We start from the raw sequence: 27,813 nt of genomic DNA, 5'->3' as shown, positions 1-27,813 counted from the left end.
TTTTACTGAACATTGAGTACTTTAACTTTTCATACTTTAAAGTACATTTTACCGACAATACTCACATACTTTTACTGAAATAATGTTTTAATTGCAGGACTTTGAGTTGTAGTTGTAGTGTGGGTTACTTAAGTAAAGGATCTGAATACTTCTTCCAGCACTGCCTCCTGCAGAGAATGTGTTATCCCTTCAATCCCATGCAGTATTCCTGCAGGTGAGAGCTTCTCCTTCTGCATTCAGTGCAGTCATGGATGTGTTACTGCACGTTCGGGTGCTCAAGCCCTCCCGTCCAGACGCGGCGCTGTTTGGATCGAGCACCACAGCTCATGCGGGATCTTCGTCGTCTGGCTCAACTTCAGCGAGGCGTCCATTGAAAGTCGGAAGTTGAGTTTTCATAGTTAGTGAAACTTGACAAAATGGCAGAAGACAACAGTTACGAGTCAATGCTCTGCGTGAAACCAGAGGTTCATGTTTACAAGATCCCGCCGCGCGCTTCTAACCGGGGATATCGGTAAGATGACGTCAGAGAGAAGTGCCGTTAGCGGCTAAACGACGAGTCGGCCACCAAGCTAGTTTAACGCGAAGACATCCATTATCGGACAGTTAGGTAGCTTGTCTGGATGTCATTTTTCTCCATTTCACTGCTAATTTTCACATTAGCTGACGTTTGCGGCTCACACCGCCTGTTAACTCTTGACGGGTTGATTGAAAGACCTTCGCTAGCTGATACACACGCTTCTGGCTCTATGCTCAAACAACGCTGGCGGTATTTCGAAACGCAAATTTGCTCTCAGACATCATCCCGACGTTGTCACTAAACATTTCTTGACCCGTGGCTCACACATGTTGTCATTTCAGAAGGAAACTTCGTTGTGAGAGACATGAGAAATGGTGACATAACTTATCTGATAAGTTTGGCGCTGTAGAAATGTCAGGGTTGGTGTTTGTCCGAAAATGGATGTACGGGTGTAGAGTTGACGCTAGCCGTTTACCAAGTGTCCACAAAGAGTCAGTGTATCGGAACATTATTCATGTCTAATTCAACAGGAAATGTACAAACTGTAACTTAAGGTCCACTTGCTAGACTTTTTTTTATATTTTGAGCTGTATCTCACGGACTTCCTCCACAGATCGGAGTTTCGCAGAGATGCAGTTGAAAGCTCCGGAGAAAGTTGACCTTTCAGTAGTACTTTTTTTTTCTTGTCATGTTTTGTTAAAAACTCTACAATATTTTGGTTTAATATTGTAGAAATATATTGGCATTTTTAATCTGCTCCAGAGTGAAGATTTCTTTTTGTATTTTGATATTTAATTTAGTATTTAATTCTAATGCTGAGGTCTGTGAAGCTTTGTTTCAGCTCAGGGCTTCATAAGGGATCCACAGGCATCATGTTAAAGTTATATATTGATGAGTCCAGTCTGCTGTAAATCCCAATGGAAGAGACAATATATACTTCAAAATCATGCACAATATCTAGTTTTCCAAAGCTGATTGGTTGCTCTGTACAGGATTGTGATGTCGGCAGCAGAACAAAAGAGATCACTCTTTACACAAATGTCTCATTTTAGTCTTCCTGAAAACTCTTAATTTCACTTCCTCCTGCTGTGAACGGCCTGCAGCTGCGTGTTGAAAAACAGTGCTCAAGTCAGCCGTTCCAGTGAATGTGGATTAGACAAACTGCTTTTCAGCTGTGTGCTTCCTGTTTTTGTAGAGCTGCTGACTGGAAGCTGGATGAGCCTGCATGGAGCGGGAGGATGAAAATCACCGCCAAAGGCAAGATGGCCTTCATTAAGTTAGAGGACAAAAACACAGGTAATGATGTGTTTTTCAAATACATAATTCACCACATGAATTCATTGTATGTCTTTTAGCTCATGTTGCCAAGACAGATCCAACCTGCACATGTTATTCAGGTTGTGCCTGTAAGTAATTTCTCTTATAATAAGACAGCTCTGCCAATAAATGTATTTAACACAATGTTGGATAATGACAAGCACACAGAAAAAACAACGGCCAAATACTCAAGAAAAAGTGTGGGAGAAAACACACAGTATGCAGCAGATTTACACTACAGTTCAATCAAATCGATCCTACAGTTCCAGTTTCATTCATGTCAGCGTGATCAAATCATCTGCTTCCGTCTACTTCAACCAGTGTTTTTGCTTGATTTCTTCCAACGCAGAAAATAAGCCTAAGGCACTGTTTGATGTAAGTTTGCTCTTTGCAGGAGAGTTGTTTGCTCAAGCTCCAGTCGAGCAGTATCCAGGGTGTGTAGTTGAAGCGGTCACAGACTCCAGCAGGTATTTTGTGATCCGGATAGAGGATGGAAATGGTAAGACGCTCTCATCAGACTCTTGTTTTTGTTTGAAAACCTTTTGGAAATAAGAGACACTGAGGATAAAGGAAAGGAGGCAGATATACTGTACACAGAAATCTTAGACATGACACCACATTTATATAAAAATATATCAGTAAAAAAAGGGATTTACTTATGTTTCCCCACATACAGGTGTCATCTATTGCTGCTAAATGCAAACCCACTTCTATATTTTTTGGGGAAAAAACTTACATTATCCCTTACTGTATTTATCTTACTGCAGGAATATGAATGTTTCATGTTTTATGTGATGCAAAGGGAAGCCTAATGTGTTTTTTTTTCTGAAAATTGCTTTTATGCAGGACGTCATGCTTTTATCGGACTGGGTTTTGCTGATCGTGGAGACTCATTTGACTTCAACGTAGCTTTACAAGATCATTTTAAGTAAGTAAGCTTCACTTCCTGTCTCTGGATGACAACCGGGAAGACAGCATGTTTCTTACTGGAAATGCTGTACATGTGTCCGACATGTCAATCTAATGATGAATACCATCTTGCTAAAAAACACTTAATAGCTTTTGTCAAATTATACATTATTTGAGTTTGTAAACTGCAACTTGTCTGGCTGGCGGAGGCTACAACTGCAGGGTGGTGATTCTGCGTAGATCAAGTTTGTTACAACACTTTGAAAGTAGTAGTAACTTTGCAAAGATGTTGAATCATGAACGGCAGTTAAGTTTGATGTTTTCTGATAATTGTTATGCTTTCAATCTTTACTTCTAAAGGTGGGTGAAGCAAGAAGGTGAGCTCGCAAAAATGGAAGCTTCTGAAAGCGCAGCGCCCAAACTGGACCTCAGCTTCAAAGAGGGACAGACAATCAAGATCAGCATTGGGGTGAGCATTTCGCCCCAGTGTAACAGATGTGTACGATGTGAATAATGAGATGAGAATTGAGGGCAGTAATTAATTAAGACATTCACAAACTGTCATGAATCTGTCACAGAACATCAAGAAGAAGGAAGCTGGTGGGGCCAAAGCACGGCCCATGGGTGGGGGTCTCCTCCCACCTCCACCAGGTGCAAAGGCTGGAGGTTTATTACCACCTCCTGGGGGACAGCAGACAGTCCCAGCTGTCCAGACTAATGCTGGTAATCACTGTGCTTTTGTATCAAATCACATTTTTAAAAACATCGTCTCGTGTTTAAACAGTATTCGTGCTTTCCATAATTGTTTTTTTTCCTCCAAATCCAGCCCCTCTTTTAGACTTTGGGTCCCCCGTCCCTGCAGCCCAACCGAGCTCCGACATGTGGGGAGATTTCACATCTGCAGGCTCCAAGTAAGTTGTCTCCAGAAAGCATCTCCTGCGTTCTTGTCTGTGTAGAGATCCATCTCATCCGTCTGCCATATATCTATGTTCATTATTTTGTTTTATTTATTTCTTTGGTAACTCTATCACTCTCCATCATTGCTCTCGTCTTCCGCCCCCTCTCCTCCACAGCTCCAGTAAAGATGCTGTCAAATCAGGATGGGTGCAGTTTAGTTGAGTGGTGAGAAAACCTTGCACACACTCAGGTTCCACACATTCCACGGACGGGACGATTGTGGCAAAAAGAAACTGAAAGTGAGGAACTGTTAGTAAAGGTGACCGGCTCATTCACTGCACCTGTTCTGTGACGCATCTGTTCAGATAAACCATAGCCCGCAGACCAACACACTCTGGAGGATTAAACAGTACAATGTACATATTTTTTGCAATCATTGTCTTTTTTTCTCCACACTCAGCTATGCAGTGAGAGACTTCCTTTCCTTTTCACTGTTCAGAAATCAGATTTGATTTTGTCCCTCTGTGCCTCATCTTTACAGCATCATGCTCCATCATACAGTTATCTCATTACACCACTCATCTCAAGGTTGTACGTACCATATTGGAAAGTTAAATGGTTTGCCTGTTGAAGTGTCCATGTTTTGTTTAGCTGAATACCAGCATGTGTGTGTTTTCTGGTATTTTTTTAGGAGATCCTGTAAAGCTATATTGACTTTAGATGATTAGTTTTACATTAAAGCTCTTAAGCCTTTGTGAGAAAAACCCCAGATTTTTAAAATCACAGCACTGGGGGGAAAAAAAGTCAGGATTGCTGTCTTGTCTGTCGCTCAGAGTTTGAATGTGCTTTGTTGGTGTGTTGATGTTTGTCTTTGTATACGCTCCTCGTACGTCTCTGCTGTGTGTGTTGTTGCTTTTTAAAATGTGCCTTTTACCAAACTGAAATTTCCTCTATCCTGTTGCTAATTTGCATTGAGTATTTGATTAAGTGCCTTTCAGAAAAAGATGTAAAATGTATAAATGTATGTCTTCTTGTAAATAAACAGTATATTTCATTGGTTCTTTTTGTTTTTAATTGTTCGGCTCGTGAGATAAGAGAGAGGGTTTTACCGCCGTAGTTTGTTCTCACATATCAAAGTATTGTAATTTGAAGCTGTTAGTAATTGCAGAAAGTTGTTTATGGCACAAGGAGAGGAAAGGGTTACCAGTTACCTCCTCCTCAATGTAATTTTCAATCAGTGCAATAAGTTGTTTTATTCTGACGTTGAGCACATCTTTTTGCCTACTTTCCATCATTTCCAAATTTCAAAACACCAAAACTAATTTTGTTCAAATGGTCAGGTTTTACTGATGTACTGAACAGTATTTCCAAGTCTTCAATAGAAACACAGGCTATTAAAGGATTTATGATTCTTCTGACTGTTTTGATTGTGACTGCATTTCTCTCTAGGTTCAACCTGTTAATGGAGAAAATAATCAGCAGATTAATCCACAGATAAATAGGAAATAATTTAAATAATCATTATTTGCAGTGTTATACAAAAATGGTTCAAAATGAGCTGCACTTCAACAACTACAACAGTAAAATCCTGCTTTTACATCAGGGCATCAGTGGAACAGTCTGATGACAGGAGAGATAATAGCCTAACAATCACAGGACGATTTTCTGCACTCACTACTTCTAATATTTACGTACTGTTACTGAAATCAATGCAGACCTTTTACTTGTAATGGAGTATTTTTACAGTGTGTTAGTACTTAAGGATCTAAGTCCTTCCTTCATCACTGGGTGCATATTACTACAAGGATTCTGAGATCAAATCATAACTAATGTTTATTATGTGGAGGCGATATTCTCAATTATCTGTATATAAAAACACAGCGTTTACTGCTGTATGTCACTCGGACAGACATGAGCTGATCACACAGCATGATGGCAGCAGACCATCGTGCGTACAGACGGAGCTGTGGGTGAACTGGAAGTCCCTCCCCGGAAAAAGCATGGAGGAAAATTCGGAACAAGGCTTCAGCCTGCAAGCAGCCGCCGACACATGAAGTCTGACCGCAGTGGATGCGCTTTGTTTCTGCCTCTATGGTCGTGAATCCCGCTCAGGAGAAACCAGGGTCGGCTGGATGAAGCTCACCACACCGATCTCTGCGGGTGAGACTGAATCAGACAGAGGTGGATGTTTTCTCTGCACACACAGCGCTGTGGATCGCACCGTAGGAAGCCTTTTACATCCTTGTTGTTGCGTCCACGGCGGCGCGTTTGTGCGTGAATCTCTGCAGTGTCTGCAGCCGTCAAACTATAATTCACGAGCAGTTTAATTTGCTGGGATGCTGCACAGTTTAATGTTCAAACCGCCCTCCTCCTCCTCCTCCTCCTCCAACTCCTGACAGACTTTGGGAAACTTGGGCGTGTCTTTGTGGATGTATTTTTAATGATGTAGTCTGGTGTGAGAGGAAGACGAGGATGTTGGCGGTTAAAGTTCCTGTTATGTGTTTACCAAACGAAAGCATGAAAGAGGAAGCAGCAGGTGATGGTCCTGAGCAGGGATCATACTGTTTGTTCAGCGGTTCACGTGTGGCTGAATCACCGGTTGTGAACATAAAGGCTGTTAAACTCGAGCTAGGGTGAAAAGTCGTGAGTTTGGCCTGAGCTCAGGTGTGCTTTGACTGTGGAGATGAGAGATCAACAGGTGTGTGGCCAATGCCGTCAGATGTGAAGCTGCCACCTCGCACACTCAAATCAGTGCCTGTCGTCTGCTAACAGGCCAGTGGGGGGCGCTGCAGATCTTAAGCAACTAATGCTCTAATGGTCACGATTCATTTCATGTCACACAGATACATAACAGCAAAGTCCAGCAGTTCCTCAGAAGTCATCTTAAAGTCTTTTGTGGACAGTTACCAAAACGTTTGAAGGGAAACCCAAACACTGAGGGGATCATCAGTGAGGATGAAGGTAGATCCCAACTGTTCTGATGTCCCAGCTACAATATAAACCTCCTGCATGGTGACAATATTGATATTTATTATTCTTTTTTCTTGGCTTGAGGACCACTTGGAAAGAGAAAGAGATCAATAGATAAATAGATAGATAGATAGATAGATAGATAGATAGAGAGAGAGAGAGAGAGAGAGCAGTGATGTGTTGGTTAAGGTCAAGGGATAAGGAATGCATCCTGTCAGTGAGGGTCCTCACAAGTATAGAAACACAAACATTTGTGTGCCTGTGGGTACATGCATTACTCACATTGTGGGCCATAAATCTGTTTACACAGTGTGACTGTGTACTCGCTGTCCTTATGGGGACAAAATGCATGTCCCATAGTGTAAATCACTTGCCTAACCAGTGGTTGTGGTGGTCGTATGCTAAGTCTCCAAGAAATAAATGTAAGTCTATGTAATGTCCCCAGAAGTGATGGAAACCTAACAGATTTGTGTGTGTGTGTGTGTGTGTGTGTGTGTGTGTGTGTAAAGCCCAGGCTGGGGGTCTGGTATTGACACAATGATCCTGTCTGTAACTATGACGATCCAAACAAGACGAACAGACCCCCTCATGCTTCATGCTTGTGTCACAGTTCGACATTCACGTGTCTACAGACTCATTTTGAAAACCAGTGTTGTTCTGGATTTGAACATAAACTGATTGTTAAACCCCCCAAAAACGTTTTACAACACTGAAGTAGAGTTAGAGATTAAATGACAGTTTAACTTAACAACTAAGTTTGTCATGAAAAGTACTTTAAAATCTCTAATGGTTTTAGGCATCTGTGGTCTTATTTTGATGTTTTTTAACATGCTGCATGTTTGATGTTGAAATGATGGTTTAACAGCAGGGGAGAACAGGTCAGCTATCAGTCAGAAACAAATGAGCACCCCCTTACTTGCTGTACTTGAACATAAAGCCACATCAACACAGTTTAATGGCTGAAACAATCATCACTCTCATAGTCAATCAATCTGCAGAATATTTTCTGTTATTCTCTTGGTCTGTAAAATGTCAGGCAATTGTGAAACAGGCCTGTCACATGAAAATCCAGTTTCTGGCATTAATAAAACTCTTCTCTGTTCATCAAAATTACATATTTAAAAAAAAAAAAAAAATTCCATGAAAAAAAAAAAGTTGCGCGCTCTGCTTCAGTTCTCGGCTTCATCTCTGGTGAAAGCGCGCTGAGATGTTTGTCCTTGAAAGGTGAGGACTTTTAAAGTTTTATTTGGGCTCGTCTTTGTGTCTTCGTTGTGCTGTGGCGGCTTCTGAATGAGATCAGTGAGAGTCGGGAGGAGGAGGTGGAGGAGGTGGAGGGGTGTGCGTCTTAAAACCCTGCTAATCCTGCTGTCCTCAATCTGTGTATGTGTGTGTGAGCCGGAGGAGGAGGCGACGGGACGGACACGCTCTGCTCCTCTGCGGCCAAACTTTGCGGGCTCCAGCAGCAGCAGCAGCACGCCGGCAGCTCCGGGCTGTCCGCTTTCTCCTCTTTATCTTAAACGAAAAGCAAAAGACGATCAGCTCATCTTGCGAAGACGTAGCGTTTTGTCGGAGTTAATCCTCTTCGCCGGAGGACTTTAAATACCTGCTGCGATGAGCGCAGCAGAAAACTTAGACACCGACTCCAACAAGCTGGAGTCTGTGATACAGGTGAGCCGCACCGGGCCGTCCTCCATCCCCCCATCGCTTGTTAAACCTGCTGTGCTGGTGTGTGATGTGACAAATAAAGCTGCTGGCTTATGTGAGTGCTTGTTTTTGTGCTGGAGGACAGTACTGTGTTGGACTGGTCTCCCTGCTGTGGCACCTGTGGCAAACATATCATTGTCATCTTTGGGCTTGTTATGCATTGATGCCATTGTTGTCTGTGGAGATTTTCCTCTGTGTTTGCGTGGTCATTTTCAAAGGTATGTCAAAGGTAAAGCACCTAATCTTTTACGTTTTGTACATCAGAGGCTGGAGGAGAGTGTTTTGTCTGAGGAGAAGAGGCTGACTGTCCGGGGTCCTTCACCAGATGACCCACCTACATGTCTGCCAGCACGAGTTCGAGAGATTGTCACAAAGAACCTCAGCGACGGCTGTGAGTTGCCACAGTTTGCTCTCTCGTCATATGTCACATTTATGTTTTGACTCCTTTCTTTGCTAAGTCTTGTGTCTGTCTCTCAGCAGCCGGAGCCATGTCCTCAGTTATGTCCCTCCAGGAGGAGAACCGAGTGCTGCAGGGAGAGCTGGCGAGGCTGGAGGACCTGCTGGCACACAGCCGAGCGGACCGAGACGAGCTCGCCATCAAGTACAGTGCAATCAGTGAGAGGGTAAGACACCAAAACAGCAGCAGCGTTTGACACGGTGGAAGAGGAGTAGGGACAGTGAGATGAAGATGAGACTGACAGAGATAGATGTGACCCAGTCCAGCACTGTGGAGCGACCGATGCTCGTCATCTGCACTTTACTTTAAAAACCCTCAAAGTTACGTACACCTACAGGGAATGCTGTGGCACTTTCCTCTTTTCCCATTTCACTATTTTTTCGTGCTTTCTTTGTCTGAGATTCGTTGGTCTCCGCGGTGATGGGGGTTGGAATGAACTGAAGTGGAATGTTGCCATGGCGTCTGTCACCCTGGGTGACTGTAAACAGGGGCTTCGGTGGAGACGAGAGGAGGTGGAGCGGGTGGGTGGGCTCGGCGTCTCGTTTAGTGTTGAGCATAGCTAAAGAAAGTCAAGTCTGCATTCAAAAAACAATGGGCAACTCCGAGGAAATTCTGTTTCCCTTCATAGGAAAAGGGCTCGCTATAAAATTCTATTAATGACAATAAACCAACATTAAACAGCTCTGTGGCCTGTTGAGACGACTGCTCTTCATCTTTGTACCACCTACGACAGAGCGGCGTTTGTCCCGCATTCATTAACCCCCTGAAAGTTCTCAGCAACAGGTTTTTGATTAGCAACATTTTGCAGGGTTCAGTCAAAGTCTTCCTCTTTTTTTTTTTTTTTTTCAAAATTAAAGTAAATACTTAATGCTGAGATACTGAAGCTCTTTCCTCTGTGGTGAGTGACTGAAACAAGACATTGGAAGGAATCAGATGTTCTTAGGTTTTCTTTGATGCCAGGCAATGCACGACCACTTACCTGTAGTCACTATTAGTAGTTCAATTTGAATGAAAATCCCCAAAATTTTGGATACAGAGCTACTAATGAAATAGTAGTGGTGAATAGTAGTAATTTAGACTGACCTCAATATCTTCACCACTACGTTTGACCCTTAAGATCCATGGCAGCTCCTAAATGGACCTTGTGCTGAGGTGGTTTTGCTGTTTCTGAGGTCAAGAATGAACTTTCATGCTCAAATAAGTACGTGCAGGTGTTCGGCCAAATTCACAGCATGTCAGCACTGAGTGTCTGTGACCATCTGTGAAATATGTTTGTGTGAAATGAAACATCACCCCCCCCGCCTCTTACTTTTAATCAAACCCGCAGCTGGAGCAGGCGCTGCGCTTTGAGACGGGAGACGGGGACCATGATTCACCGGAGTCACGAAGCCTGGCTCAGCAGAACGTGGATTTACGGCGGCGGCTGGATGAGGAGCAGGCGGCCTACAAGCGTAAACTCACTGCGTACCAGGAGGGTCAGCAGAGGCAGGCGCAGCTGGTGCAGAAGCTGCAGGCCAAGGTTTGTTTGTTTTATTGTCGTCTTTAGCTGAGACGTAGTCATCGGGGTGATGCAAGGTAGTGATTGTTTTCCTGCTTTTTCAGGTACTTCAGTACAAAAAGCGGTGCGGGGATCTCGAGCAGATGCTGCAGGAGAGGTCCTCAGAGCTGGAGAAACACCGGCTGAGCGTGAGTGGTGTTTATTGATTTTGACACCAGGAAAGCTCATTTTTAGCCACACCTTATAACACTTTAACTATCAAATCTTCTCATTTAGAGCCACAGTGACACATCAAATGGTCGCCATCAAGACGGATCAACCAGCAACCTGGAGGATGCTTTAATCCGTCTGGAGGAAGAACAGCAGAGGTGTTTAAATTCTTGTGTGCATCAAAAACCTCAAAATATCTCCTTGTTTTTGCCCGACTAACTCTGTCGGCTTTATTTATTTTTCCCTCGTGTGTTTTCAGGAGCAGCAGTTTGTCCGCGGTGAATGCCATGCTGAGAGAGCAGCTGGAGCAGGCCGGTCTGGCCAATGAGGCTCTCAGCCAGGACATCCGCAGGCTCACTGCTGATTGGACAAAAGCCCGGGAGGAACTGGAACAAAAGGAGTCAGACTGGAGGAGAGAGGAAGAGGTGTGACAGGGATGCTTACGAAGCAGTAAAGCATTTTAAATGTAGACACTGAAGATTAATTACATGTTATTTCTGTCTGTGCTTTCCCTCTCAGTCTTTCCACAGTTACTTTAGCAGTGAGCACAGTCGGATGCTGATGCTGTGGCGGCAAGTGGTCGGCTTTCGGAGGCACGTGTGTGAAATGAAGAGTGCCACTGAGAGGTTGGTATCAGCAATGTGAAAACGAAATGATGCTAATCTTACATAAATTGTCACACGTTTTGCCCTCTCTGCCCTCTCCGTCCACCTCCCTCCAATCTCAGGGACTTGTCGGATATGCGTAATGAGCTGGCTCGGGCGTCCCACTCCGCTCAGGTGTCGTGCTCAGGTCTGTCCGCCACGCTGCATAGCCGGGAGGGAGGAGCAGCTCTGGCCCTGGATCGGGAGAAGGCCCTGCGGGTTCAGCTGGAGCAGCAGCTGAGAGACCGAGTGGCAGAGATGATGAGTCTTCAGACCAGGACAGACGCAGAGAGAAGTGAGCTCAACTTCAGGTCAGCGGCTGTGCTCGGCTCTCTTATTGGATATGTTGCTACTGATTAAACGTTTTTCTGAGGTTGATGGTTCCTATTGTGTCCACTTTCAGGTTGTCAGACTCGGTGCGAGAGGGCGAGAGACTGAAAGGCCAAATTGAAGAGAAAGAGAGAGAAATTGTCGTATTGATGAGGAGGCTTGAGGTGAGATGCGAGAAAAATACCAGGCTCATTTTTTCAGGCTGTAGTGGGTTTTTAGTGGTCAATGATCTTCCTCCTCCAGGTGTTTGTGCTTCATTTTGCTTGTGTTCTTTCAGGAGCAGAGCGGTAATGATGAGACTGACATGCAGGTGTTGAGAAGTCACACTGAGACACTGTTAGACACCCTGCGAGACATCGCTCAGGTGAACAACGACACATGCACTCAATTTGATGCCATTTAGATGGCAGTGCCTCATCTTTATTTTCTTTTACTAGACGATGGTGTCAGATGGAGAGTCGTCATCAGAGGCAGACCAGGACAATTCTGGGGCTCCGCTGCTGGCGTTAATCCATAGCTCCTCCCCTCGCCGCTCCTCCTCTCCTCGCAGGTCGACCTCCCCCTCTCGGCCCTCCTCGTTGGCTCCTCTCCCTGACTCGGTGCTGTCTGCTCTGCGCTCTGCGGTCACAAACAAAACGCTCCAGCTGCAGGTGACATGTCAATTTTAAAACCCTCTATGTGATCATGTAGCACGCTGTTAACTGTTCACGCTGTTCCTATTTGATTATAGTCATTGTTTCAGGAAGATGGCATGTTGGTGATGTGGTACAAAACACGGACAACTTAAATTAAGCAGATTTTGTAAGAACTGTGTGTTTTCATACTAATACTGATACATGTTTTAGACAATAATAACAAGGAGAGATGGGTTCTTTGGTTCTGCAGCCACAGTGAGAGCAGCTGTCTACTCGTTAGTGGAGCTTAAAGGGTCAGTTGACTCAAAAAGTCAATGTGTGGGGGGATGACATGTAACAAAGGCTTGAACTGAATCTGTTTCGTTGGCGCTAATTTTCATCAAAGACTTAATCCCAAACATACTGTCTGCACGATAACAGTAGTGAGTGACTCCACTTGTGTTTGCAGGATGTTCGAGGACGTCTGCTCTCTGCCCAGTCCTCGATACAACAGTTGCGCAAGCAGCTTTCAGAGACTGATTTGGCTAAAAGAGATGCAGAACAGCGAAACCAAGCTCTACAGAGAGAGAGGGACGCTGCTCAGAGAGAGAGGGAGACCACACAGAGAGAAAAGGACCGTCTGAAGCAGGAGAGAGACACACTGGCCAGGTTTACGCTTGGTTTTATAACCTTTCACAATCTGCTTCTAATCCTGGAATCTTGTAGCGTATGTGACTGTAACTCTACAAATACACTGTTCTCCGTCACACATTACTATGAACATTGTAGTGAGAAGGCTAGCTTGGAGAAGACTGCGCAGGCAGCGCAGAGCAGCAACCAGATCCTGCAGATGGACTGCGAGAAGCTTCAGCTGACTGTGGCGTCCACTCAGCGGGAGCGAGATCACGAGAGGGAGGAGAAGGAGGCCGCCATTCAGGAGAGAGACCGGGCGAGGGCAGAGACTCAGAGGATGTAAGCAGGCTAATTGATCGTGATTAAGTGAATGCGATGTGGACACTAATCCACAGGGTGAATATGCTTACAGGAAGCCATTCAACGGATCTGTATTAGCTTCCCATACAGTGAGATCTTCCTTTACATTCTCCTACCACTCTTACCTCCGTAAAATACAACCCCAAACATCGGTGAACAGTTCTGATATACAACTTTTCCCAAAGCACCATAGCAGAGCTGCTCCAATGCTTTTACACCATTAGACGAAGATAAAGCTGAACTTTTGGACACCTGTGAAGCGAAAATCACACAGTAGGACAGTGCCTACCATGACACCCCTAACAAGCCTAAACTCTTTCTTTAGTAGCCCTAAAACATATTGTTATAGCACCACATGTGTGTTGTTTTGATCCAGACAGAAGCAATGGGATCAGAGTGAGAGTCGGGCCTCTGCTCAGCGTGGAGAGCTGTCTGCAGTGAGGGAGACCCACCAGCAGGGGGAGGTTGAGAGACAGCTGCTGGAGGGAGAGCGAGCCCAACTCTCTGAAGCACTGGCTCGGGTAATTTAAAGACAACTTGTGCTCCTTTAGCATTTTGCAGATTTGATATTCTGTGTACTGTGTATTGACCTTGTGTGACGGTCATGTTCCCGCCAGGCTGAGAGCGGTAAGGCCGAGCTCTCTCTGCTGCTGAACAAGCTGCAGTCTGAGGATGCAGCTCTCAGGGACTCTCTTGCCAAGATGGGAAGCATGAATGAGAGTCTGGCCCAGGACAAAGCTGACCTTAACACCTACATTCTCCAGGTCAGTTCATTTCGGGAATTGATGTGACATCTTTAAGGGTTCAGTGTGCTTGAAACAAACTTGCTTGTTTGATGTATCTCTCTCCATTTATGTGTGATTCAGATGTCTCTTGTACAGCAGTGCACGCTTTTGACAGAACCTTGGTTACACACACAAAAAGTGCCAAAGCAATTTTGTGAAGACAGAAATTGCACAATGAAATGTTGTTGTAGCCCCCGCCATGCAGACAGTGTATAAACAAACATTCAGACATTTCAAATTAGCCAGTATCGTAATGTGTGTACGATGACCTGCACAACAGAACATTTGACTGTAATTTCTTCTAATTAATAATGTATAATGTCCTTATTAACGTGAACTCTTCACTCTGTCTCTCAGCTGGAGGAAGAGAAGGCCGTCCTGCAGGCTCAGAAACGGGAGGCGGAGCAGGAGAAGTTGACCATCAGAGATGAGCTGGTCCGGTTGGAGCAGGACCGGCTGGAGCTGGACTCGGCCCGCATGGCGCTGCACCATTCACTGCAGGACATGGAGCTAAGCCGGGTGGGGATGGAGGCAGAGCTCCAGAGTCTCAGGGCTGACAGACTTAAGCTGCAGGAGAAAGTCACACAGGTACATAGCAGATTATATTACATCATCATTTGAAGGTTAAGTCCAACCTAAAAACAAAGTGGCTGATTGACCTCATTTTGAGTTACTTCTTTTGCAGCTTCAGCTGTGTTTGTTTATTCGCCTAAAACAGCAATGGAAACTGTCACTAAAACATGCATCATACCAACTTCTCAATACCATGAAATTACAAAAAAGTGGATTACGCAAAGATGTTTCCTGGAAACAGGACATGAGAAGGAGCTTTCCAGTTTACATGTGGTTTTTCATTCCTCAGTTTAAGTTTGTTTTCACTCACGTTGTTTTCTTCTTTGGCTTTCGTTGACAGCTTTGTGGCGAGGTGACCTCTCTGGGATCAGAGCTGAGTCTTGCCAGAGGAGAAGGCCAGAGGAACGAGGTGGCCTTAGAGGAAGCCGGCCGCAGTCGGGCAGAACTGGCCCGTGACAAAGCAGCGCTGGTGGTCCAGCTGACGGCGTCTGAGAGAGAGAACACCGTACTGTCTGAGGAACTAGCTGCCTTCAGGTGTGTGCCATTTGTCAATGACATACAATTCTCATATGAGCCTGTGTGCAGAGCTTGTGATTGTGACCCTGCAGGTCGGAGCGGGAGTCCCTGGAAACCAGTCTGTTTGAGGTGCAGCAGCAGCTTGTACAGGTGGAGTCTCGTAGAGAGCAGCTGGAGACAGAGAATCAAAACCTTCGAGTCCGCAGTGAGACTGCAGCAGGTGAGTGACAACGAGGCGGTTTGTAGAAGAAAACATAGAAATGTAAAGAGGATTACATGAATAAAGCAGAGGAGAGGAACAGATGAAAGCTATGACACAAATATGCCTCTTTACGAGTTAAACTTAAGATGTTTGGTATCATGAGAGAGGCAGTAATATGACAGAATGGAGTCCTGTGTTTCTCTCTCCTGGATGTTCCTGGATGGGATTTCCAGCTGAACTCAGGCGTCTACGATCAGATGGGGAGAATGTGTTGGCCCAGGCTGAGAGGGAGAAACAGGCTCTGACTCAGACTCTAAATGCTGCACAGCTGGAGGCTCAGCAGGCTTTACGCAAGGCCATCTCTGAACATCAGGAGGAGGTGGAGAGACTGGTCTCAGAAAAGGTCAGAAGGTTCAGTGGTTCGGTGTTACTGAAAGCACTGCCCAAAAAACTTTTCACTTGTTAGATAATGTACCGATGACTGCTATAATCCATGTTTGTGCTCTGTTTCACAGGAAGTCGTGCGGCACAGCCTGCTTATGGAGCATGAGGGCGCTCTGAGGAAGCTCAGACAGGAGGCGGAGGATCAGCTCCTCAGAGCAGAGAGAGAAAGAGAGGAGCTGCAGGATGAACTGAGGAGTCTCCAGCATGAAAGAGATCAGAGTCTGCTGCAGGCTGAGACTGAGAAACAACAGGTCTGATCTGGAGAGAGGTTGATGTGGGTTCAACAAACTGTGGTGCTGTAGAGTGAGGGTTGAGTACATAATCATCTAGTATCAGAGGAAAACATGCTAATTTTATTTTAAAAGATGATACAGTAATTACTCAACATGATTTTGTAAGCCTTGCTTCATCAGACCCCATAAAGGATTAAAAAAAACATCCTTGTATGATGATGTTGTCCAGCCTCTCTTGTTGTTTCATTCGATGCAGTACAGAGACAGTGTGGCTCAACTCTGGTACATCTTTTGTAAGTTGCTTTATTAATGAGACCTTTTCTCTCTTCCCAGGCCCTCTCTCTGAAGGAGGCAGAGAAAACAGCGTTGTCTGACAGGGTGTCCTCCCTGCAGGCTGAGCTGTCAGCTGCAGCTCTGGAGGTTGAGCGGATGTCGAGAGAAGCAGCCCATTACAAAGAGCAGGAGCAGGTCATGTGACTTCCTGTCTGAGTCTATCTAACACAAATTCATAAGGAAGATTTACCTAACTGACTCTGTTATTTGTCCACAGATCAGAGTTGCAGCTCTGACCAGCGAGCTGCTGGAGCTTCGCTCTCAGCTGGAGGATGCAGCTGTTGTTCATGAAAGGGAACTCCAGAGTCTACGAGAGACTTGTACTGATCTTCAGTCACGCGCTGACGTTGCTCTCAAAGAGGTAGATGATGCTGTCCAAGTGAGAATATGACACAGCGCAAATCAGAGAGCACACACCTCCACCAAGGCTGCATTTTTGTCCAGATCTACATCGGCATGCATGTATACAATCATTGGATCAATCATGGGCTGAGGTATTTTCATTGAAGTAGGTGCAGTACATCATGGTGAAACAATTGAGATAGTTGAAAAACTGAAACGATTAAAATACAAATGCTGGAAGAAGTTGAAATTGGAATTGAAGATTTAGCATAGATTCAGACCAAAAAGAGCCTGACAACAAGGCAGGTGTTTGTTGGTGAAGGCCTGTTGTTCGAGATATGAAATACGATCCAGGAAGTCCAGTTTGAGTAATGAATTAATGCATTTAAAGGCTTAATAGACGACAAAAGGCCGCACAACTTCATCATGTTTAGTCCTGACGATCGCGGGTTAAACAGTAGAAATGATGAGGTTCACATTACCAAGCAATTACCAGGAATGTGAACTAGCATGTGTTTGATTGGCAGAAGCAGCACCTGCTGGATGATGTCAGGTTTGAAGTAAACGTTTAGTCTGGTTTAACTTTTTTAGCCTGAGACCTCTGCTTCGACTGACTCTGGATGAGTGGGCTGCATTTTGTCCTGCAGGGCTCAAGTCGATCTGAACGCAGCCTCAGTTGAAGTTCAAACACAAAGCAGTTGAGATGTCAGACAAAGTGTATGTAACAGATTGAGGCGGAAGAGTCTGTTAAAGTGAAGGTGTTGAAAGAAAAAGAACAGTTCCAGAGTATAAACTTAGAGATGACATGAGCTGAAGTGTTGGCTGAGTTGTAAGCACTGAAATCAGCTGAAGTAAACTGTGTCTGAACAGTGAAAGTTGAGAGAGTTTAAAGAGCGAAAGAAAATGCTTTTTAGGTAATTATGCAAAGGTGAAGACCTGAGACCTGAATGGAGGTGAAATGTCACTTAAAGACTTGGATGTAGCTGAGTTGTCAGCTCAAGATCAGAATCAGACAAACGGATTTATCACCAAGTATGTTCTCACAAACAAGGAATGTGCCTTGACATTTTGGTGCACAGTGATCTTCAATAAACAAAGAGAGAGAAGAAAACACGTGATGTAAAAGATGACTGATCAGTCCTTAAAGTCTGTTATCGTACTGTTGTATGGAGTCATCATATTTCTATAGTTGGCCATGTTTTGTTGCTATTGAACTTAACGACCATCTAAAGGATTTTAAGATGTATGGTGCCAAGTTCATGATAATGAGCCTCGTGGTTCTGTAATCCTGCCCACAAGCAGACAAACAAACTGAACAAAAAACATAACCTCCTTGGTAGAGGTAATGAACAGTTAGGGGTAGATATGAATATGCAAAAATTTATATAGAATGGTCAGTATGAACATGTGCAGCAGGTACAAGTATGCCCTACCTTGCATGGTTAATAAAGTTTGGATAATGAAGTTCCTGAATGCCAACCAAAACTCGGCCCGTTGGCAAGAAGGCCGAAGGCTGAAAAATGATGAGATAATCTGTAAACTAGCAAATGGGAAACAGACCTTTCTGCTGGGAGCTATTAGGTAATCCATCACGCTTTGATTCTGCTCGTTGACATCACCTTGTACCACACATGATTTTTCCCCTCCAGCTGGACCAGTGCAGAGCGTCTCTCTCAGCTAACGAGGAGAGCCAAGACCAGCTGAGGCGGGACATGCTGGACGTTGAGCGACGTCACAACCAAACTCAGGAAGCAGCGGAAAACTACAGAAGAGAGGTGACAGAGCTGCGACGGGGCCTCAGTGACGTGACCAAGGAGAGGGACACCATCAGCCAGTCAAACAGTCAGCTGAGAGAAACTCTACGAAGTGCAGAAACAGAGAGAATCAGGTAGAAGCTTCAAAGCATGGGCAAATATCTGTTGACAGATTTGAGAGAAATACAGTGTCTGAGTGTCTGTGTGTGTATGTGTGTGTTGTGTTTTTCAGTGTGAAACGACAGTGTGAGGAGAAGGAGCAGAGGCTGGCTGTGCTGGAGGAGAACTTTTCATCGACTCAAAAGGAGGTGACGGAGCTGCGCAGCTGCCTCAGGGAAGTTGAAAGATCACGACTTGAAGCCAGACGAGAACTCCAGGAGCTCCGCAGACAGGTCAGACATGCTCCTTCACACCTCTTTGACAGTCAGAAAGACACCTCGTTTGTAGTCTGGACTCAGGTTTCTCCTCGTGGAGGACTGTGTTCTGATGTTGTGCTTTTCTTGGCCCCAGCTGAAGGTTCTGGATGGAGAGAAGGAGCAGAAAGGGAGGGAGGTGGCAGAGCTGCAGACTCGTCTGTCGCTGGAGGAGCAAAGAGAGGAGGAGAGAGGGAAAGAGGTTTTCACCCTCAAACACAAGTTAACTGAAGCTGAAACAGCTCGAGACTCCCTCAAGAAAGAGGTGAGGATGGAGGGGAGCGAGAAGACATTTCCAGACTTCTGATTTTGCTTTCTTGTTTTCTTCACTGTCACAACTTTTCATTCTTTTATGTTTCTATGCAGCTTTCTATGACTCAGAAGCGCCTGGTGGAGTCTGAGTCGGGCTGGCGGGGCTGCGAGAGAGAGCTGACCGCTCAGCTGCAGGAGGCGCGTGGCTGCGAGAAGAAGCTGCAGGATGAAGCCAAGAACCTGGCCCTGCGCGCTCAGGCCGCTCAGGACTCTGCTGCTCAGTCCAGCCTGCAGCTGAGCGAGGCCCAGGGCCGACTGGCCGCCACGGAGGCCGAGCTGACCCGGGCCGAGGCCGGGAGGAGGGACCTGGAGTTTCGCCTGAGCAGCATTCAGTCGGCGCTGACACGAACTCTGGGCATCGGGGCAGGAGGCCGAGGAGGCCGAGGGAGGAGCCCAGGGGGGAACTCCACATCACCAGGCAGTATGTCACGCCACCACAGCATCTCACCCCTGCGCTCCTCGCTGTCGCCTCCTAAAGGTAAGAATGAAACATGCAGGTTTAGACATTTAAACATTAGACATTTATTCAGACAATGAACAAAGCTTTTGTTAACACTGAGAACAGCAACACATTTGCTCAGGGTTTATGAGGATTGTGGAAATGTGCAGTAGTCCGGAAAGAAAAAATGGCATTTTTTCTTACAGGGCCACATCAAAATGCTGGTTGTCAGTTTAAGTGCAAGACCATCAGTAGCCAAGTATCAGCATTAGGCCTCTCTTCTTCATTGCATTAATCTTTGGTTTGATAGTGTAGCATGATTCCACCTCCCATCCTTTAGATGCCCCGACATGAAAAAATCTATATTTATTTGTACAAGATGCTTGCAACAATTTATATTTCATTTTAGCAGAATTTCGGGTAAGCACCCCTGACAATACTTTAGGCTCAGGGGCCGTGTCTCCTGAGAGAGGGGATACGCCGCTGCTTCTCCCTCAGCCAGAGCTGGACCCCGACTCACTGCGCAGTGATCTGAGAGACTTCCTCCAGGAGCTGCGTGAGGCACAGAGAGAGCGGGTAACAGAAAAAAAATCACAAAGCAAATATTCATAATAATTCCAGGATATTTTCGTGTTTGCATGGTTCAAGTCTTTGTTTATTGCTGATTTTCGAAGGATGATGCCAGATGCCGGCTGGGGGCCCTGCAGCGGGAGCTGGAGGAGCTGACGGGGGAACGAGACTCTGCTCAGAGTCGCCTCTCTCAGCTACAACACACCTTACTGGAATACCAAGAAGGCAATTCTTGTTATTTGTCCATCTACTTTCAGAAGAAAAAACATAACCGAAGGGCAAAGTGACCTCAGTCTTTACTGTGTGTGATTGTAGGGAAACGTGGACTGGACGAGCGTCTGACCACCACTCAGATTTTGCTCCAGCAACAGGAGGAGGCGGTGAGGAGAGGAGACAGAGAGAGGAGGGCTCTCACCGACAGGGTGAAGGATTTAGAGCGGGCACTGCAGGCCTCTGAGATGGATAAAAAACACACACAGGTACACACACATTTGTGTACCATACACACTCCATGTATTTGTATTGTCACTTGCACAGCAGAGAGCACTGAACTGTCATGGTCACCATATGGCAGCAGTCAACAGGAGAGCCATGTAGAACCATAAGCTGTCAGGGAATGTAATAACAGCACACAGTGTTACGCCTCATGTGGTGTCCCATGTCAGCTCTCCATATGTCTGTTTTTGGTGCCAGCACCTCTCAAAAGACTTCACTTTGTGGACAACAGGAGGAGCAGAGACACAAAGTGAAAGGGATGGTCTTGGTGGAAAAAGCATTTGAGATCAATTTAGATTTGTAGAACATACTTAGGACGTTTTCTGAAAAGTCTCAAGAGGTTTCATGAAGAGGAAAGTTGGAGCTTTGATGCAGCTCTCTGTCATCTTTGTAACTCCGTCTGTTTGGACTGTCTGTGCTTGTGTCTGTAATCTGGGACAAAAACTCAGGTTTCCACTACACAACAAAGAACTCTGCTCTCTAAACATACAACAAGTGGTCTTGAAAATGATCTCTGTCCTCCCTCCATCACTGCAGGACCAGTTAAATAAGCAGCGTGCTGCTGAGATGCGTCTGGAGGCAGAGAGGAGGCGTCTGCGGGAGGCGCTGGAGGCAGCTGAGGCCCGAGCCACCAGGGTGGAGCTGGGGAGGCGCAGTCTGGAGGGGGAGCTGCAGAGACTCAAACTGAGTTTGGGAGACCGGGACACTGAGAACCAGACCTCCCAGGAGCGCCATGACTCTCTGCTGAAGCAGGTACACCAGGCTGACGCAGAGTCATTGTATGTTCATATCCGTGAACACTTAAATCTGATTATTTTTGCTTTAAAACAGCATCTACCACCATGCTAGCAGTTCTACACAGTCAGCATGCTAACATCCTGGGGTTTAGAGGGTTTACCATGTTCATCAACATTTCAGGCTGATGGGAATGCCTTTAGTTTTGCAGGCATTTCCTCATAAACCAAAGTACTGAACCAAAGAAGTATTTTGATCAGATGGTGGCGCTAGAGGAAAAGTCAATAGATCACCAGACTTCTTACAGTTTATCCTGAGGGGGACATGAATTCATGTACCAATAGATGTTGAGACATTTCACTAAAAACTACACACGTCAACCTCATGGTGGCACTAGATGAGAAGTCAGAGAATCATCAAAGTCAAAACACTTCGTCCTCTGGGGAGCATGAATGTAGATTTCATGACATTGAAGAGTTGGTGAGATATTTCAGTCTTGACTAAAGTGATGGACCAAAGGACCAAATAATTGACCTGCAGATACTACCATGCATGAACCTATTTTCCCTTTAATTAGTACCAAATTACTTATTTGTTTCAGTTGTTGGCAAATTAATTGAAAATTACAGATTTGTCACTTCTTAAATTGAGATTTATTGATCCCACGACAAGTAGAACAAATACACAATAAAAAAGATACAAAATAAAATCAACTATAGGGCTGAGTACATTATATAAGTAGAGAATAAAAAATATTGCCAGTAATCTGTCAGTATAGTCTTTTGAGAGACACATGCGTGCATATACATGCACACATACTCATGTAGCTGCATCCTTTATAACTGAACTATACTGGGCAGAAAATACATAATACTCTTGTTGGTTTGCTGACTGAGTTCCACATAAATGTGATCTCTACAAACTACAGGTGGCTGAAGGAGAGGCCCGTGCATCTCTGCTCCAGAGAGAGGTGGAGAGGCTGAGCCAGGCTCTGCTCAAAGCCCAAGAAGGTGAATCTTTACTCAAAGAGAAGACTTCTTCCCTCAGAAAGAGCCTCCAGGAGGCAACGGCTTCTCACGGCAACACACAGAGTCGTCTGGCCACTCTGCAGAAGACGCTGAGTGTGGCCGAACAGGACAAAAGCCTCCTACAGGTGAGTGAGACTGGAGGAAATAAAGGCCGTGGACAATGTGGATGAAAACTGGGCAGTGATGTGATGATTCCTCTGTACCAACAAGGAACGAATGGATGATGCCCGGGCGTCGTTAGTGGAGGGGAAGAGGAATGTGGCCACCCTCACTGAGCGCGTACAAAGCCTGCAGAGTGAGCTGAATGAGAGCGAGCTGAGACGAGAGCAACTGGAGGCTGAGCTCAGCAATACTCAAGAGGTGAGGGTGATAGATAATCAGTGTGTCGACAAACATCTGTCAGTTAACGACCAAAGCACCATCTGCAGAGCTGCTGATCTGTGGCTGTACCTGTGCTGTGACTCGCCAGAGGAGAAAAAGTATCCCAATACATAATATTTTGTACATGCTTGCGTCTTTATCAGTCTCTAGAGTCATGTCTCTGTCTGTGATATTTGTCTTCAGGCTCTGCGTCAGCGCTTGGCCAGTCTTACAGAAGCTCAGCGCAGCGCCCAGTCAGCTCAGACAGAGCGGGCTGCCACAGAGGAGCGCCTGCGTGCGCTGCAGCGAGCTGTCGCCATGCTGGAGACTGAGAAAAAAGATGCTGAGAGGCAAGCTGTGAGGCTGGAGAAGGACAAGAATGCACTGAGGAATACACTGGACAAGGTCAGCACTGTGTGTGGAGCATAACAAATGTGGACTTGTTCCATTCAGCCATTTCTTTACAAAGAGCCATTTGTGGATTCAGAGTTCATGTATTTTCTGGACATGTTTGGTGCTGCCACTGATAGCAGAAGTTCTTTAAGGGTAGGTGCAAAAAAGCCTACTTGCCCACAGTGAGCGATGCCTTATGGCGGGTGTTGAGCAGGATTAATGTTAACCAGGTTCACCATCTTAGTTTGATATGTTAGCATGCTAACATTTGCTAATTTACACTAAACATAAATTATAGCTGAGGCTGAGATATTTCAGTCTGGGCCGACCAACAGAGCAGCATCGCCATCCCAAGAGCCACTCTGCTAACTTAGCTAAAACATTTTCACCTGCGAATTGTCTGTCAGGATTATATTTTCACATCTGAAACAAATGCCATCGCGAATAATAGTATGTGAAAACATGACAAAGTGTTCAGTTAAAGGAAAAAAACTCTTTTAATCTATGAATTGAAAGTTTTCTATTTGGTGTAAAAATGTCAGACTGGACACAGTTTAAATGTGTCCCAAAAACATTACTGCTGAGAGCTCAATGTACTGTAAAAGATGACAGTAGAAACTGTTTCCAGGGGACATTAAAAAGTGCTGAACATGCCAGGACAAAGCTGGGACAGCCGTGTTCATCACTTTTTAGTGTCCCCTAGAAACAGTTTCTGTTGTCATCTGTGCTACCTGCAGCGAGTGTCTGTATTTGTTTGTGTTTTCTCACTTCTCAGCATTTTTCTGCATGCTGTGTGTGTTGTCAGACTGATGAGGTCATTTTCTTAAATTGCAGTGCTTCGAGCTCTCAGGGCCCCCGAAAGTTATGCTTCGAAATCTCAGTCAGGTTTTTTCATGCCCTCTATTGGTTACATATCTATAAATGCACCCTTCATTAGGTTGAGCGTCAGAAGCTGAAGACGGAGGAAGGCAGCATGCGACTGTCCGCAGAGAAAGGCCGCTTGGATCGCTCTCTAAACACGGCTGAACAGGAGCTGCAGGAAGCACAGCAACAGATACTGATGCTGCAGGTGAGAAGCAGCCACTGATCAGACCTACACTGACAAATTCATCAGAAACCATACCTGCTGTTATTAAGGCCTGTCGTGTGTTACAAAGGCAAACACCTCTGAGAAGCTACACCAAGCTGCTGTTAGAGCGAATGCTGGCGACACATCGTGCCGCAGAATTTGTTTTCTTAGCTGCTTCACGCCTCTGTGGGAGAGTCCATCATGTTTCACTGAAGGACAGCCAAACATGTGCTTTAACAGGCCGTTCACACCTTTTACAGTGAGACAAATCAGTCTTTAACATGACAAACAGATCCCTCAGTTTGGGCTTTATATGTTTTTATGATCCATAAATAATTATCCTGTCACTCATTATTAGATCAGACAACCTCCAGTTAAAAGAGTGTTTACATTTTTTGAAACCCTGTCTTGTCACTGACTTGAGTAACAAGGGATTTTGTTTGCATGAGAAAGTGGTTTCATGAGAAAAATGTGACATTTTCTTTGGTGAATCTTAAGGGAGGAATGAGAAGTCCATTAATAACTCACAGAACAGTCAGGCTAGACTTCATTACTGCATGAGCCAACTACAATCTCTGCACCACTCATTCTACTGAAGAAAAAAGATTGGACCAAACACTTTAGATTGTTAACTATGTTTTTTTATTTACCACAAACATGCTATAAAAAAAGCATATAAAAATAAAGCTCCAGTTGGTTTCATAAGAATCCTGAAAGAGGCATTAAAGTTGTTTATTTCAGGCTGGTTTTACGTGTCAGACCACTGTTCATTTCTCCCAGTTTAGTCAAACTGTTCCCAGGCTGCAGAAGTGCTTGTCAACTAAAGCAGTAATTCCCGACCCCTCGAGCATTTGCTGCAGGGTCTTGAGGCTGAATAATAACAATTAATCTCCACAGACTGCTTTGAAACCACCTTGAAATTTGTGCTGCATTTCCCTTCATTGCTCTCTGTCACACAAAAAGGAAATAGAGGCATCATCAGTGTGCAAAAAACTGTCGAAACCTCTGAACTAGAGCTGAAGGTGAGTAGAAAGAAGTGAAGAATGAGCACATTGTGAACTCATGAGCATGTTGGAGGTTTTTCTACGAGGGACTATCAACCATTTGTCAGAGGACCTCCTCCAGACCAATAAAAATCACAGATGTTTGTCGGCTCAGACATGTGAACAACAACAGATTTGTGATGTTTACTCATCTGTAAATGCTCTGACTAACTACCTGATCATTAAATGTTTATAAGCGTGGATGTAATTGGTGTATTAGTTTGTCCTGCCTTTGCCTTTTCTGTCCTTACTTCCAGCTAGTCCGCATTTAACCAGTTATTTGTTCAGCATCTCGTTTCATGTAGATGATCTAAGTTTCCCAATTTCTGCCAAAAATGTTTCCTAAAGCTCTCAAAAGATCAGGACATTTTTCCCATTAAATACATTTCCTGAACTATGTGAAACCATTGCTTTTCCCCTGGAGGATCAGCTCTGCACCATTTTCCTGTGTAAGCTTTTGTGCAGGCTACAAGCTAAATGTTTGCCAGGTCTCAGTGTTCCCTGTCGGTACATCGCAGCACAGTTGTTTGGAATGGTTGATCCCATAATATTGCGGGGTGGGTTGTTCACTGATCAGAAGGTTGTTGGTTTGATCCCCAGGCCCTTCAGTCTGTCACAGTGCCATTGGACAAGATACTGTACCCCAAATCAGTATGTGTGTGAGTGGGTGAATGTGGCGTGTGTTGTAAAGCTCTATATGAATGCAGTCCATTTACCGTAATGTCTTTTATGGTTGCATTTACATTGTTCTAGAAAGGCTTTAGGCAACTGTAACTCCAGAAAACATGACTTTGGTTTACCTTCAGGTCACCTCGGAGCCTCCAGCACGGTTACGAGGTGGTCAGCTGTCTGCCTTTGACCTGAGGTGTTCTCTTACATGTGTTAACATTTTGGTGTCTTCCCCTTCTGTGTGTGTTTTGAGTAGACTCAGCTGGCTGAGATGGAGCAGTCACACAGTCTGTGTGAGAGTCTGGCGAGGCAGCGCGACGAGGCCCAGCGGGAGTCAGAGAGACTGAGGACCAGCTTCAGGGACATAGAGCGAACGCTGGGCACCAGAGAGCGAGCTCACCGGCACAGAGTCAAAGGCCTGGAGGAGCAGGTACACTCACCGTAATGTGATAAACGTTTAGTCTTTCTCAGATTAAACCTTTTACACTATGCATTCCCTGCTACAAAGGATGAATATGATTTCTGAATGAACAGTGTATAAACCAGGCTGTTTATACTGTGAAGATGGATAGCGCTCATACACTGACAGCACCTTGAAATCATGGAGATATCAACAATATTTTGAGTAAGAATCAGGGAATGGAAGAATTACACTTTGTTTTTAAAGTTTCACTCAGCCTGATTCAGTTAGCTGTACTGTTTTATTTATTTAGCTTCAGCCCATATCAATTGCAATAAAAGACTGCACCATGTTTCAAATTATAGCAAACGATGTAAATCACCAGAAAACACTGTTGCCAACAAAGCAACAATGAGACCACTGAGATGTCAACGCGTCACAGTAACCTGTTTGGATTAAGAGAGACGTCAGGGTGTTTAAATGTGTACCATCTGTCCTCTTCTTCGTTTCAAACCTGCTCTCTGTGCACATGCACATCCCAAAATTCTGCAAAAAAAAAGACAACATTTCAAGCACAAAAACCCTCTGTTATCTGCACCTGAGGAAGAATCACGAACACAGCCTCGTGGCTTCAATCTGTAATCATGTGATCTGAATTAAATTACTTTCAAACATTTGTTTTTCCTCCCACTGTATTACTGCAGGTGTCCACCCTGAAGGAGCAGCTGCAACAAGAGATGAAACGGCGGCAACCCTCTCTTCCACCCTCCTTACTGTCGACAGGAAACTGAGAGGCAGCTTAAAACCAGAAGCACCAGCAGGCCACACGTTCGAATCCAGGGAAAATCCACTCACGAGCGTCTGACAGCAATACTCACAGGAGCATGCCTAAAAGTGTTCCCAGTCTAACTCTGCTGTTTAAAATACGATGTGTTTTACTTTGTGACACTGAAATGAACACCGCCGTCTTGTTGATGGTGTTTTATTGATGTTTTGTACAGTGAAGACCGCTTAACTCGACCCGCAGCGCAGTGACAGACGATGTGATTCAGCAGCTGCTCTGAAAACGCCAGCAGCCTGCTGATTACTGGCAGCCATCTGTACTCGATCCTTGCTCAACATCTCCCCAAACTTCCTGGTCTTATTTAAGAAGAAACCCGAATCACCGCAGGATTCCCCTCCAGACACAATCTGGATGTAGTGCAGGAACCAAAATCTGCCAGTTGTTTGGCCTCGATTCCTCAACATTAATATTAACCATCGAAGACACTAAGAGAGGGAAATGAAGGTCGAATTGAGCAAAATGAAGGAGCTGTACTGTGTTTTCTCTCAGAAACAGGCACAGATTTTACTGATTATGTGACACATAGACAGTTTTACAATAGTAGAGTACTGCATTGTGATGGTATACCTACAGTATGTGTTTTTTAATAGCTAATATGAGTTTTAGTAGGTGTACATACTTTTTACTTACTGTATAAACGCTGACAGACTGATGATTAATGGCAGCAATATGACTTGTATAGACAATACACATGGAAACCACATGTTTGCAGGAGAATAAACTCACTCTGTGCACCATATTTCATGTCTTTCATAAATACCTTTCAGCACACTGAGCTGCAGCCGCAGATTACATTACAGT

At 44.9% G+C, this 27,813-nt stretch overlaps 2 protein-coding genes across 9 annotated transcripts; both read left to right on the top strand.

The window, feature by feature from the left end:
• Positions 1 to 349: 349 nt before the first annotated feature.
• Positions 350 to 4,694, top strand: necap2 (NECAP endocytosis associated 2). The gene is made up of 8 exons (XM_076741658.1): positions 350 to 511; positions 1,713 to 1,813; positions 2,229 to 2,333; positions 2,681 to 2,762; positions 3,104 to 3,212; positions 3,322 to 3,466; positions 3,570 to 3,654; positions 3,817 to 4,694. Exons 1-8 carry the CDS (start codon positions 417 to 419, stop codon positions 3,860 to 3,862), a joined length of 768 nt encoding a protein of 255 aa, XP_076597773.1. The 5' UTR covers positions 350 to 416; the 3' UTR covers positions 3,863 to 4,694.
• An 868-nt stretch (positions 4,695 to 5,562) lies between these two features.
• Positions 5,563 to 27,751, top strand: crocc (ciliary rootlet coiled-coil, rootletin). Of its 8 annotated transcripts, XM_076757978.1 has the most exons (38): positions 5,563 to 5,800; positions 8,006 to 8,278; positions 8,579 to 8,705; positions 8,792 to 8,937; positions 10,099 to 10,290; positions 10,374 to 10,457; positions 10,546 to 10,637; positions 10,739 to 10,904; positions 10,999 to 11,105; positions 11,207 to 11,434; positions 11,527 to 11,617; positions 11,731 to 11,817; positions 11,891 to 12,103; positions 12,537 to 12,736; positions 12,857 to 13,039; positions 13,437 to 13,581; positions 13,678 to 13,824; positions 14,203 to 14,433; positions 14,759 to 14,952; positions 15,027 to 15,154; positions 15,370 to 15,539; positions 15,652 to 15,831; positions 16,147 to 16,281; positions 16,364 to 16,507; positions 18,138 to 18,376; positions 18,475 to 18,634; positions 18,753 to 18,920; positions 19,022 to 19,445; positions 19,816 to 19,982; positions 20,081 to 20,201; positions 20,292 to 20,455; positions 21,009 to 21,224; positions 22,135 to 22,359; positions 22,445 to 22,594; positions 22,799 to 22,999; positions 23,925 to 24,056; positions 26,025 to 26,198; positions 26,873 to 27,751. In XM_076757978.1, exons 2-38 carry the CDS (start codon positions 8,222 to 8,224, stop codon positions 26,957 to 26,959), a joined length of 6,075 nt encoding a protein of 2,024 aa, XP_076614093.1. In that variant the 5' UTR covers positions 5,563 to 5,800; positions 8,006 to 8,221; the 3' UTR covers positions 26,960 to 27,751. The 8 variants fall into 8 exon arrangements, with proteins under 8 accessions (XP_076614093.1, XP_076614138.1, XP_076614146.1 ...); XM_076758023.1 differs by lacking the exon at positions 8,006 to 8,278 and having other exon boundaries at positions 5,613 to 5,800; XM_076758031.1 differs by lacking the exon at positions 8,006 to 8,278 and having other exon boundaries at positions 5,632 to 5,800; positions 8,795 to 8,937.
• The last annotated feature ends 62 nt before the right edge of the window (positions 27,752 to 27,813 follow it).

This window comes from Chaetodon auriga, chromosome 2 (genome assembly GCF_051107435.1).
Source record: "Chaetodon auriga isolate fChaAug3 chromosome 2, fChaAug3.hap1, whole genome shotgun sequence".
In the NCBI taxonomy this organism is placed as follows: domain Eukaryota; kingdom Metazoa; phylum Chordata; class Actinopteri; order Chaetodontiformes; family Chaetodontidae; genus Chaetodon; species Chaetodon auriga.
Note: the sequence above shows the minus strand (reverse complement) of the source record. Positions and strands in the feature narration are given on the sequence as shown.